General features: G+C 43.5%; 1 protein-coding gene across 1 annotated transcript in view; it reads left to right on the forward strand.

Annotated features, from left to right (window-relative positions):
- LOC114707623 (calreticulin-like) overlaps positions 1-10,375 on the forward strand; it is a 36,005-nt gene extending 25,630 nt beyond the window's left edge. Inside the window, exons 5-9 of the mRNA XM_028890407.2 lie at positions 44-253; positions 715-828; positions 1,750-1,893; positions 6,693-6,785; positions 9,529-10,375. Coding sequence (XP_028746240.1) covers positions 44-253; positions 715-828; positions 1,750-1,893; positions 6,693-6,785; positions 9,529-9,780 — 813 coding nt within the window. The 3' untranslated portion in view covers positions 9,781-10,375. The remainder of the gene's footprint in view (positions 1-43; positions 254-714; positions 829-1,749; positions 1,894-6,692; positions 6,786-9,528) is intronic.
- The last annotated feature ends 3,549 nt before the right edge of the window (positions 10,376-13,924 follow it).

Raw genomic sequence — 13,924 nt, forward strand, 5'->3', positions numbered from 1 at the left:
AATGTCCTGTATGGAACTGAAGTATCACCCATTCCCTTTACAGATCAATAAAGACACTCACCTGTACACTCTGATCCTTCGCCCTAATGCGACTTACGAGGTCAAAATTGACAACGAGAAGGTGACAACTGGGGGCCTGGAAGATGACTGGGACTTTTTACCTCCCAGGAAAATAAAAGACCCCTATGCCAGAAAACCAAGGAAATGGGATGAACGGCTGCAGATAGAGGATCCTGAAGATAAGAAACCTGAGGTCAGAGGGAGTTTAGCTGGGAAGCTGATCTCAGGGAGAAGAAGGTGTAGTCAGGACATTAGGGCAGACGATGAAGTCAAGTGTCTGGGAGGTTGGCGCCATGAGAAAATGAGGGTGTGAGTTCAAGCCAGGTCTAGCAGGGATGCTCAGGGTAGCGAGACTCAAGGGGAAGACTGTGTGGGAGCAAACCACATACAAACCATAGCAGCAGCTCCCACGACCGAGGGCAGGGTGAGGTCAGCGACCAGGATGATACCCATCTGAGGTGGGGTTAAAGCATCCAAGGTCAGAATGACGGTGACCCCTGGGGTCGGTAAAGGCCTTTTTTCTCCTGCCCTGGGCCATCACTCAGCAGAGCGAGAGGGCAGGGCGGGTGGAGAACCACGTCCCCCTGTCTGCATTGAGTCCTCATTTCCTCCCAGACCATGTCACCATCTTCATGAAGGAACATTCTGTTTTAGGATTGGGAGGACTCTGAGTTCATCCCAGACCCAGAGGCCAAGAAGCCGGATGACTGGAACGAGGCAATGGATGGGGTGTGGGAAGGGCCCCTGATACCGAACGTCAAGTACAAGGTGAGGGGCCTCTCTTTTCAGTGAAAATTTATACAGGGAAATCAGATGGGAGAGATGTCAATTCTAATTAGAAAATAAAATTTCTAACCTGAAGGTCTATTAATCCTAGCCCTCAGAAGGTTGAGGCAGGATTGCAAGTTCAAGGCCAGGCTGGGCTATATAGCAAGATCTTGTCTCAAAACAAAGTAAAAACAAAGCAGAAATTCTGAGATCTTCACTCCAAATAGGACAGTGGCCACATCAGAGGCCTGTTCTCAGCCTCCTCCTGTTTGCAAGGGGGAGGGAGGCTGGTAAAGCCAGCACTAAGGTAATGGTTCAGGCAGGCTTGGGCAAGGAGCTTGTCCAGAGTGGGGAAAAGCTGCCAGTTCAAGGAACAAGATACAAACAGGAAGTGATCTCGGGCTCAGGAATCCAGCGTCTTAGAAGCAGGCCAGAAGGGCAAAGAGTAGGATCCCCATGAGTCCAAAGTATTTGGGGGATAGAGGATTTTTAAAGGTCAACTCCTGAGGTCATGTCAGAAGCAAGGACTGAAGGAGTCAGCTGAGAAATGATCCAGCAATAAAACTGATTGGAGCAGGCATTTTATCTGGCCACAGTTTCCTGTGCCACACAGAGGAACGAGGACAGCCCCAAGTGCTAAGATACTTAGACAATGTTCTTCAAGAAGTTTTGTTTCCTTAACCTCATGAATGTGCCTTTTCAGAGAGAGGGCCAGGCCAGAAGAGGCTCCTGCCATGTCCCTTCACTCCCAGTAGGTGGAAAAGGGAACTGGGAAGAGTCTTATGCCTTTACTCGAAGAAAGGGAAAATTCAAGGAATCTGCTACACAACTGCTTATAAATTGATTGATGCTTTTTAATTGCATGATATTAGAAGACTGGGAAATTATTACTGACGTGTCCACTCTTGGTTCTCTGTTTAGGGACAATGGAAACCTCGGATCATTGACAATCCCAATTATCAGGGGGAGTGGATTCACCCAGAGATAGACAACCCCAAATACAAGCCTGACCCCACCATTTGTCATTATTATAACATCAGCGTCCTTGGCCTGGATCTTTGGCAGGTAAAGCACTCTGGGTTCACAGCCCCTGACCAGCGGTCCTTGTAGCTCTCACAAAGTAGAAGAAGCCCCAGCCTGGAAGTTACAGACTTGAATAAATCTTGATCTTTCTAAACCTCAAACCACTCATCTTTAAAATGGGAGTAATTATATTTGTCTTCAAAATCATAAGAGCCAAAATTTACTTGGTCCCTTCTATACACCACTGTATTAAGACTTTGCATATTTGTTTAATTTTCACCGTATATCTGTTTCTTAACATCAAAAGGAGGCTCAGAAAAGTTGAATAAATTTCCTGAAGATATGCATCTGGTAAGATAAGCAGAAAACTTGGGCCTGAGCAACAGTCTTTGTTCATCAGACCTACTCCATGTGCTACTAATACTTTTTGATGCCTTTGTTGATCTTACATGATTTGCTGTTTTGTTTTGTGATAAGGTCTCATGTAGTCTAGACTGGCCTCCCTCCAACTGGCTATGCAGTTGAGATAACCTTGAACTTCTGATCCTCCTGTCTCCACCTCTAACTGGTCAGTCGCCAAAGCTTCTGGAACAAGGGCCCCCATGTTTTACTTTCTTAGTTTCTTTATTCATTTCCTGCTTTATTTTTTTTTTTCTATTTTCTTGGTTTTCTGACTTCAGGAGGTCAACATAGAAACAGAATGAAGTCACTACCAGATGCCGGGCCGGGGTTCAGAAGGGCGGGGGAGAAGGAAGGGACACAGATATTTCTTTCCTTCCTGGCTTATCTGAAAAACACGGATACAAATCATACACATTCACGTTGCTATCTCTCCTTTTTTTTTTTTAAGCTGCTCCTTTTGAATAAACCAGAACTTTCTATATCATGTAAATATATAAAAACATATTAATGTGCATACTCTGTTTCCTTAAAAAATTACATTTATTTAATGTGTGTGTGTGTGTGTGTGTGTGTGTGCGCGCGCGCGTGCGCGCCATGGCCAATGTGTGGTGGAGGTCAGAGGATAAGTTGTGAGAGTCAGTTCTTTCCTTTGATCACTTGGGTTCTAGGGATTGTGGGTTCCAGGGATTGAACTTGGGTCACCAGGCTTGTCCACAAGTGTTCTTACCTTCAGAGCCATCTCACTGGTCTTTAAAATGTTTTTTTCCACTAAAAGCATTAGTATACAGATTTTATTCTATATCTTTGTTCATCTAAAACAATTTAAAACTTTTGGCACAAATTTTCCTGGGCTCTGTCAACCTGTCTAAACAGGCAAGCCTTCCTATTTGAAGAATTTCACCACGTCAGAAGAGTGCTCTCCAAGCCTTAATTCTCATGTGTGTAGGTCAACAGAGGGTCACAGACACTGATCTGGAATGAAGCCCCAGAGACTTAGTTTCTGAAACCCAAGGTGTGTGTGTGTGTGTGTGTGTGTGTGTGTGTGTGTGTGTGTGTGTGTGTGATGATGATGATGATTCTGAATAATGCTGACATCATCCTCACGGCATGTTATTCCTTACAATTTCTGGTTAGGCCTGACTCCCAGGTCATACTCCTCTTCACTCAGCTAACCAGGAACATCCAGTTAGCCACAGAATCCCTGCATCTTACAGGAAAAGTCAAGGAACTAAGCACAGAGACAGCCCGCCTTCTTGACCTGACCCCTCTAGCCCTGAGTTTCCAGCCCAAGATGCTCCGCCATCCCAATCACCGTCTTTATCCTGCCTCTGTCCCAGATGAACAGCCTCGTCCCCAACACTTTCTCTTTCCTATTCTGGTGCCTTCAAACCCAGTCCATTACTCCCCCCCACACACACACACTTGGAAGTGATTGCATTCTGGAGTCAGGGCTGAAGCTGGGAGGAGACAGCAGAAAACAAACATTCTCTTCATCCAGGACTCCATATGATCTTTGAAGGGATAGTAATTCAAACTAGCATACATACCCTGTATCCTTGTATGCATGGTACACTAGCCCATGTATAGGCCAGAGTTTGACATCTGGACGTTCTTCTTCAATCATTTGTCCATCTTACTTGTTTTTATTTGTTTGTTTGTTTTTGTTTTTGTTTTCAAGACAGGATTTCTCTGTGTAACAGTCTTGGCTGTCCTGGAACTCACTTTGTAGATCAGGCTGGGCTCAAACTCACTGAGATCCCCTTGCTTCTGCCTCTCGAGTGCTAGGATTAAAGGCATGCACCACCACCACCACCACCACCACCACCACCACCACCACCACCACCATCACCACCATCACCACCACCACCACCACCACCACCGCCTGTCCCATCTTATTTTTTTGGGACTGGGTTTCTTACTGAGCCTGGATCTTGCTGTTTTATCCAAACTGGCTATCCAGTGAGTCCACCTATCTCTGTCCCCCTGTGTTGGGATTACAGGCCTGGGTCATGGTGCCTGGTTTTGCATAGAGGCTGAGGATCCAAACTCAGGATGTAAACACTTTACCTAGAGTCGTCTCTCTAGCCCCTACTCTTTCCACTCTATGATCCAAGAGGAATGAACTTGTTAAGACATCTTTAAGACTGTATTTTACAATTGAATGCAGCTCTCTCTCACATGTTCTTTGCTCTTAATGATATGAATACAGAAGGGGAGGAAGTGTGTTTCCTTCTATTTGCATTTTGCAGGTAAAAACTTGTAAGCACAGATGGGAGATGAATAGATCAAAGTGAACATAAGACCAAGCAGTTAGGAAGCAGGGCTGGGAGTTTGATGGATGGAGGGAGGGAGGGAGGGAGCAAGAGGTCACTGAAGAAAACAGGGATGTTAGGAGCACTCTTTTCAGGAGAGATGGGCAAGCCAACAAATGGGCAGTTTTCTAAGTGAGACTGCAGACAACTCAAAAGAAAAAAAAATCCAAAAGGTCAGAAAAATCTCACAACTGCAAAAGGAATTTTACAAGACAATTTAAAAGTAAATAACTTAGAGCAAACTAAAAATTCTGCTCTTCAGTGTCTATTTGTCACTTATTTTTCTGTAGGAAGCAGCGTCAGTGGAATGATGTAAGCCAAATAAAAGACCTTTCTTTTTAAAAACAAAAATGTAAAAAATATATAGGCTTTTGGTTACAAAACAGCAGGACAGAGCTTTATAAAATATAGAGGAGAGGCACATAATCCTCATACTGAAGAACTTTTTCTTGCTCACATAGCTGTTGGAGTGAAATTAACAATGATTTATTTTATTTTATTTTATTTTATTTTTGAGACAGGGTCTCACTATGTAGCTCTGGCTGTCCTGGAACTCACTCTGTAGACCAGGCTGGCCTCGAACTCACAGAGATCCACCTGCCTCTGCCTCCCGAGTGTGGGATTAAAGGCATGCATTGCCTATCTTAGCAATGATTTAATCAATATACAAAATCACATACTGGCCAACTTTTGGTCCTTTGAAATACATCCAGATACTGAAAAGTTATAAAAATCATTCTCATCTGTTGAGTGACATTTGCTAGGCACTGTGCTTTAAATACATTAGTTCTAATTTTCATAACACTACTATCAGAGAGTTATTAGTTTCCATGATTCACATTACTATGATGATGATAATGATGATGATGGTGATGATGATGATGGTTTTGCAATGTCACACACTGGCTAGCCTGGCACTCACTATCTAGACCAAGCTAGCCTTGACATGACAGAAATTTGCCTGTCACCGGCTTCTGCCTTCTAAGTGTTGGAATCAAAGGAATATAAACCACACTTACCATCATCATCATCATCATCATCATCATCATCATCATCTTCCTCATCCTCATCAACAGGGTCTCAGGTACCCTGGTTGATCTCACACTCACTATGTAGTTGAAGATGACCCTGAACTCTTGATTATTCTGCTTTATCCCCCCAATCCTGAGATTACAGGTATGGACCATCATACCTGGCTTCCTTGATTTACCTGTGAGAGAATAACTCAGCGGGATTGAGTAACTTGCCTAATGTCATAAAACTAGAATGTAGCTGAGCTGGTCTGTTCAACTCCATGTCTTGTGCTCCTTTCTATCTTATTCCTTTGTCATGAACTAAACACTGAAACTATTGTAAAGCATGGGTTTAATCTTTTACTCACAAATACTAAACTTTTGTCTTGTTTTGATTTTATGACAGGGTTTTGAGTACTATCACATAAAAAAGTGTGAAGGTGCATGAAACTCCGATCCCCCTGCCTCCACCTGCCATGTACTGAGATTACAGGCATGCACCACTACGCATGGCTTCTTAGCATACTATTTTAAGAAAATAGAGAAAGGGCCTGGAGAGATGGCTCAGTGGTTATAAGCGTTTACTGCTCTTGCAGAGGATCCTGGTTTTGTTAACAGCACCCATATGGTGGTTCACAATAGTCTTTAACTTTAATTCCAGGGGATTTGATACACTATTCCAGCCTCTGAGGGTTCCTTCATTATTGATGTGGTGAACCTAAACTGAAATAGGCACACACATAAAAAACAAATAAATATGGCAAAAGCCTTTTGGTGAGAGAGAGAGAGAGAGAGAGAGAGAGAGAGAGAGAGGGAGAGAGAGAGAATTTATATGCATGTGTGTATGGCCAGAGGAGAACATCGGGTGTCCTGTTCTACCTTAATCTCTCGAGACAGGGTCTCTCACTGAACCTGCAGCTAGGCTGGCAGTCAGTAAGCCTCAGCGATCCTCCTGTCTCTGCCCCAGACAGCATTGGGGTTGTAAGATACCCTCACAGCCATACATATTTTCCACCATGATAGGGATCCAAACTCAGGTCCTCATGTTTATGAGCCATGTCTCTAGGCCCCTAGGAACCTAGTTGTAATAATCTCACGGTTTTCATTTCAACAGGTGAAATCAGGCAGCATCTTTGACAATTTCCTTCTAACAAATGATGAAGAGTTTGCTGAAGAGGTTGGAAATATGACCTGGGGATTAAGAAAGGTGAGGTGTTTTTCCACCCTGCATTCCAGATGTCCAATTCTGCCATTTGCACAATCAGGACTCACAATCATTATCCCAATTATCTGCTCACATGGCCTTGAGAGACAGAGAACTTACATTCATTGGAATCTTCGACTTGTCACTCTGAGCACTTTTCAAAATGTATCTTACTTGGCCCTTAAGGCAACCTCGCAATATAGATATTATTCCATTTCTTAGGAATGGAAACTGAGATCCAGAGGCTAAACTGCCCAAGGTCACACACAACCTTTGACTTGTTGAGTTGGCTCCTTTTGTGTGCCACAATGCCTTCTCAGTGTGCCATTAGAGGGAGCCACTCAGCCTACCTCAGATGATATGGAAACCAGAGGACATGGTAGTGCTGTTTACCAGCTCCTCCCTCCCCCAAACTATTTAATGTGTGGAGTGAGATTCGGGACAATGGCTTCCTGAGGAAGAGGTCCTGCATCCAGATGTCCTGGCCCTGCAGGAAGGTCAATCCAAGTAGGTTTATAGCCAGGGCTTAATCATTCAGCAGGAAACCTAGGTACCAGCAAAGCACAGACACAGAAGGTAAAAGCAAAAACAGCAGCCTGCCTGCCCCTGCCCTGAGCTGAAGAGATGGCTCCGTTGATACAGTATTTGCAGTGTAAGCATGAGGATCAGAGTTCAGATTCCCAGAGGCCATGTAAAAGCCGCACGTGTTTCTAGGGACAGGTGTGCTAGGCCATTGTTCACCACCGAGCTGTATTACTGGAACTTTTTTTTTTTTTTTTTTTTGGTTTTACTTCTTTTTTTGTTTGTTTGTTTGTTTTTTGTTTTTTGTTTTACTTCTTATTTTAAGACAGGGTTTTACAAAAGTTACCCAGGCTGGCCCTAAACTCATGCTGTAGCCAAGGCTGGCCTTGAACATGTGTTGTCTTCAGCCTACGAAGGAGTCGAGATTACAGGTCTTTGGCACCAGGCCTGACTCCCAACGGATCTAACTGAAGCTGTGAGGCTCGGCAGCATTTGCCTTTACCCACTGGGTTATCTTGCTGACCCTGTGCTCAGCTTTCAAAATACTCTTTAATCTAGTTTTGTCTTGTTTTAATTCAATGTTATCATCTTTATCTTGTGATACGAGAGATCTCACCTAGAGCTTTGTTCATACTAGAGTCACTCCATTACTGAACTACTCCCCCCCCAGGCTTCTAACACTGATGTTGTGTCATTATTATATATTAGTAAAGAGCATGAGCTTTCTAGGTAGACTGCTTAGGTTCAAATCCAGGCTCCATCCTTGACTATAGTTATACAAACTTGGTCAGTCTATTTAACTTTCCTCATCTATCAATTAGGAAAAATGATAGCAACTATCTTCTAAATTCCTAACATCTAGCATGTGTTCAATATCTAGCATGTGTAAATCTATTAAACCATACATTCACTTGACAAATACTTGGTAAGGGCCTGTTCACCACGGCAGTCGTTAGGGATATAGCCATGAAGTAAAATTGAGGCATTTCTATCTCATGGGGCTTGTATTCAGTTTGGAGAGAACAAAATATAGAAAGTCCACATGAGCTGGTTGTGGTGGCATGCCAAACACTGCAGAACTACAGGGGGGAGGCAGAGGTGGAAGGATTAAGAAAGAGTTCCAGAGTTGGGCATGGTGGTGCACACCTTAGATCCCAGCACTCCGGAGGCAGTGGATCTCTGTGAGTTCGAGCCCAGCCTGATCTACATAGTGAGTTTCAGGACAGCTAGGGCAATATAAAGAAACCCTGTATCAAAAAAAAAAAAAAAAAAAAAAAAAAAAAAAGAAAGAAAGAAAGCATTCAAGGTCATTCTGGACAATATAGGAACACTCTGTCTCAAGGACAAAATAAGCAAATGAATAAATAAGGAAGAAATCCAAACATCAGATTCCCTCATGTAGAAAGTGAGGAGTAAAAATGACACACAAATGTCGTTTAGCCTGTGCTGGGTGATGGCATGAGCATCAACTAAATATATGATGAATCTGGATTCATTTTATTTTAGTATTTTTTTAGTTTTTGAAATAATTTTATTTAAACATTTTTTATTACATGTATTTGTTGTGTAAGTGCATGCACATGCCACGGTTTGTGTGTGGAAGTCAGAGGACAATGCCTTTTCCTAGATGAGTCCCAGGGATCAAACAGGTTGTCAGGCTTGGGCCAGAACCTTCCCTTGCTCGGGCCTCTTTCCAGGCCACTTTATTTTATTTCATTTTACGTTTTTGTTTGTTTTGTTTTGTTTTGTTTTTTCAAGACAGGGTTTCTCTGTGTAGCTTTGGAGCCTGTCCTGGAACTCACTTTGTAGAACAGGCTGGCCTCGAACTCAGAGATTCACCTGCCTCTGCCTCCCGAGTGCTGGGATTACAGGCATGTGCCACCACCACCCGGCTCATTTTACTTTTTTTTTTTATTATGAAGCAGAGTCTTAGGCAGCCCAGGCCAACCTTAAATGTCTAGCAGAGGATGACCTTGAGCTCCTGATCCTCCTTCCACCTCCCAGGTGTTAGGATTACTGGTACACAGGTCCATGCCTAGCTTTGAATCTGTACATCATATACCCAGACACAGATTTCTCTCCACCCCAGAAGTACTGAAACTTCCATGTAAGTGAAACACCCACCATCCTAGGACTCCTGACGCCAATGGGAAAACTACAGAGGTCTCTAAAATGTATCTGTTTATCTCATCTGTGCAACTTTGGAATTCCACACTTTCAACAGGATGTAGAGCAGCAGTGGAGAGAACTGTATGAGGAAATGGAGAAAAAGAAGGAGGCAGAAGAGGCCAAAAAGAAGAGGGAAAGGGAGCGGGCCAGGAAAGAGGACATCTGGGGACTTGATGAGGAGGATGAGGAGGACAATGAAGAGGACTCCGAGGAGGAACCAGATGCCGGGCCCAAGCAGGAAGACAGTGCAAAGAGGGCATCTCTGGGTAAAAAGGAAGTCCGCTTTGATCAGAAGGATGAACTGTAACTGCGGAGGGAGGAATTACACACAGAAGCAAGAAACAGTGCTTAGCAGGGGAAATGCTCATGAGGTTAGCCAACTGCCGGAAGTAAAGTGACTCGTTCTTTTTAGATAAACTTTGGATTTATATTTCCACTCCCCCTCCCCTGCTCTGTTGGCTTATTGGTAGAAAGGGAATGAATGGTAATTTCTATTTCATGACGTGGGTGTAGTGACTGGATGAGGTAATGTGTATAAAGTGCCCAATGTAAATACATTGTAAAAAAAAAAAAATGGAGTAGTTAAAACTACTATCGTTATCGTGGTGTTTATGAAATTAATTGTTGGTAAATAAGCTTCTGTATAAACCTGATTCTCGTTTTCAGTTGAGCCCTATCCTCCTGGGGGTTTTCTTTGTTTAAATATATGCATTTCTTAGTATTTACTGAGCAGTGCTGACGGTTCTGCCCAGTGTTTTCCTCTTGTTAATGTATTGAGCACCTAAAACCAGAATCAGGACGTCTCCTGAGTGCCTGGAAAAACACTTCATGAAAGTCACTTTGTTGGCCCGCTGTGCTCATGCCCTAATTTCTACATGACTGTTACTTGTTTGCAAGTTTGCTGGTCTTATTTCTATCTGTTCTGTTCCACCTGCTCACAGCATCACTATCTCTTGCATTCTTGTAGTTCTTTATAGATTAGAAAGCATTTTCCCACGGATTTGCAGCGTGCCCACAATGCGCCCATTCAGTCTCACAGCGGTCATTGTGGAGGTCATTGCTATCTTCGTTTTACAGACGCAGACACTTGTTCAGGGTCAGGCAGTGAGGGGCGGGCCAGCAACTGAACTCAAGTTCATCTGGTTGCAAAGCTTATCCTTCTACTGTTCCAGGCTATTTGAGTGAATATCTATGACTGTTGATAACAGACTGTGGGTAACCTGTTGCATGGAAGAAATGTCCTTTTGGGTGTAATTTTTTAAAAATCCAACATTTAAGGAGCCAATAACTATAACATAGGTTTACAAACAGGAATCAAGGTGTTCACTAAATATCTGCTGGAAAGAATGAACTCTCAGCACTTGGGAGGTAGAGGCAGGAGGATCAGGAGTTCGGGTTCATCCTCAACTACACAGAGAGCTCAAGGCCAACCTAGATTAAAATCCTGTCTCAAAAACAACAACAACAGCAAAACAACCAAAAACCAACCAACCAACCACCAAAACAAAACAACCAACCCACTGTCTATGACTGCTGGTTTCAGAGACTGCTTCATAAAGAGAGTAACTTTTAAGCCAGGTATTGAAGAATGCAGAAAAATAGAGAACAGACCTTGGAGTTAAAGAACAAAGAGCCTGGACAACAGGAAGTGGAGTCATAAGATCAGTGAAAGTGGCAGGAAGTTCTTCCTTCCTCCTTGGAGGCTGGGCCCTAGTCAGTTCTGTTTTTGGATTTTAGAAAAACTGAACTTTAGATTTTTTTAAAAGAATATATTTTATTTATTATTTGGCAGTTTTATACATATATACATAAGCATCTAAACCCGCATTTGAGACAGGGTCCCATGGTCTAAGCATGTTGCATTGACTGGCAGAGAACTTCCTATGATGCATAGCTTGGCTGTGAACTTCCTCCTGTCTCAGCCTTTGAGTGCTAGGGTTACAAGCATGTGAAAGCTGCCCAGGTCCTGATGGTGGGCTTTGGGTTCTTAGCGTATTTTAGAGTAGGGGCCAGTAGGATGGCTCAATGGCCACAGGAGCTAGCCATCTGAGTTCCATCTCTGAGTTTCATGTGCTAGAAGGAGAGAAGCATCCTAAGTCCTCTGACTTCCACACACATGCAGTGTATACACATACAAGAATTCAAGAGTAAAGCAATTTTGTAAGTGGCAGTTGGGTGTGGAAAGAAACTTGTCTAGATATTAGTACACTGCCAGCCCATGGACTGCAGAGAACTCTCATAGCCAGGCAGAGCGTCCATGACACACCAATCCACAAGAGGTGAGGTTTCAAAACAACATACTTTTAAAAATATCATACATGAGCTATTCCAGAGCTCTCAGACACTGCCCGATACAAAGCACATTGAGATGACACTTTATTTATTTATTTATTTTGGTTTTTCGAGACAGGGTTTCTCTGTGGAGCTTTGCGCCTTTTCCTGGAACTCACTTGGTAGTTCAGGCTGGCCTCGAACTCACAGAGATCCACCTGGCTCTGCCTCCCGAGTGCTGGGATTAAAGGCGTGCGAGATGACACTTTAGAGACAGAAGCCGGGACCCAGAAGTGGGCGACGAGGTGAGCTTCATGCAGCTAATTCTGTGGCACAAACACAGCTTTTTTTTTCTTCCACTGAAGGATTCAGGAGAGCACTAGATGGTCCTCTCAGCGTTAAGGAGCACACGATACTTTTTGTGAGCAGTGAGAAAGGGGAGAGGCATGAAACAAACTTGGTCTTGGGGCTGCGGATGAGTGACAGAGTGTTTGCCTAACATGCACAATACCCTAGTGCTGGGAGAACTAATGGGTGGGTCTCAGAAGTCTCTCTGTCTTAATTTGGTTACTTCTAATGAAAAAAAGTAAAAAAAAAAAAAAAAAAAAAAAAAAAAAAAGTTATTCAAAGGTGCCTAAAGCTGGAAACCTTAACAGTGCAGTATGTTTTTGTTCAGGGATAACTCTTCCTAGAATTCCTGTTCCTGTTTATGGGGGCCTTGCACAGAGTAGTGAAGTTTCCCAAGATGGAGCCTCTGCCTGGCTTCTAGTTGGCTGTCAGTAAGGCAGGCCCATCCTTGTTTTCCTCCTCTATGGAGAAGACAGGATGCATTAGGCTGAAAAGACATCTTCCAAAAAGAAGAAAGACATTAGATGGCTGCCTCTAAGCTATAAAATAAAATTTAAAAATTGCTACAACAACAAAATTAATAATTACAATTATAAAATGTGTAGCTCACAGAATGCTTTTTTAAATTAAATTTTAAAATTTTATGTATATAGGTGTTTTACCTGAATATATGCTTGTCTACCACTTGTGTGCCTGGTACTGGTAGAGGCCAGAAGAAGACATCAGATCTCCTGGAACCAGAGTTACAGATGGCTATGAGCTGCCATGTGGGTGCTAGGAATTGACCAGCAGTCCTCTGGAAAAGCAGCCAGTACTCATAGCTGCTGAACCATCTCTCAGCCCCATACCATGCTTTTTAAAGACATTTTGTATTGTGATTGCACTCCCTGAAGGCCCCCCAAAAGTACTCGGCCTCTAGCCCAGCTGGGATCTCTGGGAAAAGGCAGAAGCCAGTAGGCAAGAAAGATGGAGGAATCGAGAAAGCAGCCTTCCAAAGATCAGCCCTCTGTTTCCAGGTCAGCTTCTGGCAGGAGGCAGGGAGAGTTGGAGTCAGGGGGAGGGGCAGGCAGGAGCTCTGCATCCCCTTCATGCCTAGTAGACCCTGATCCGGCATCCTTTGTGTACAAAGGTGTTCCTCCTCTGTGCAGTTCAGCTTGCCTTCCAAGACACCTTGTCTCTTTCAGTTTATCTAACAACCTCTCAGCAAACTAACACACATCTGCCTCTCTCTGAGTTTATCAGCAAGAATCTTGATCTCTTCCTCATCTTTGCCCTCAAGCCCTTCCGGTTCAGGCCAGCCAGCTTATCTATCTCGATGCAGAGGACTTCCCTGCTCAGCTGGTTCCTCTGGTAGGTTCCAAGTCTCCTTCAATCATCAACTTAGGAGCCACCTCTTCACCCTTCCTATCTGCCTTTATTTATTTATTTATTTATTTATTTATTTATTTATTTATTTATTTATTTACTTACTTACTTATTTATTTATTTATTTATTTATTTATTTATTTATTTATTTATTTATTTATTTATAGACAGGATCTCACTACACAGCCTTGGCTGACCTGGAATTCAAAATGGAGATGAAACTGGCCTGGAACTCACAGAGATCCATCCGCCTCTGTGGCTTAGCTGCTTTGGGTCAGATTTCCGTCTCTTAGGACCCAGTTTTCAGTAACCTTTGTACTTCTCTCACTGCCACCAGCACATTTTCTGCTGCCTCAGGCATGACCCTGCAGTTCAAGGAGGCCCCTCGGATTCAGCCTGCTCCAGGGCTGGCGGCCTTTCTCGGTCCACTTCCCTCTGGGAGGCACACGGCCCTCCTGCCCTCCATC

The sequence above is a fragment of the Peromyscus leucopus genome, chromosome 2, assembly GCF_004664715.2.
Source record: "Peromyscus leucopus breed LL Stock chromosome 2, UCI_PerLeu_2.1, whole genome shotgun sequence".
In the NCBI taxonomy this organism is placed as follows: Eukaryota; Metazoa; Chordata; class Mammalia; order Rodentia; family Cricetidae; genus Peromyscus; species Peromyscus leucopus.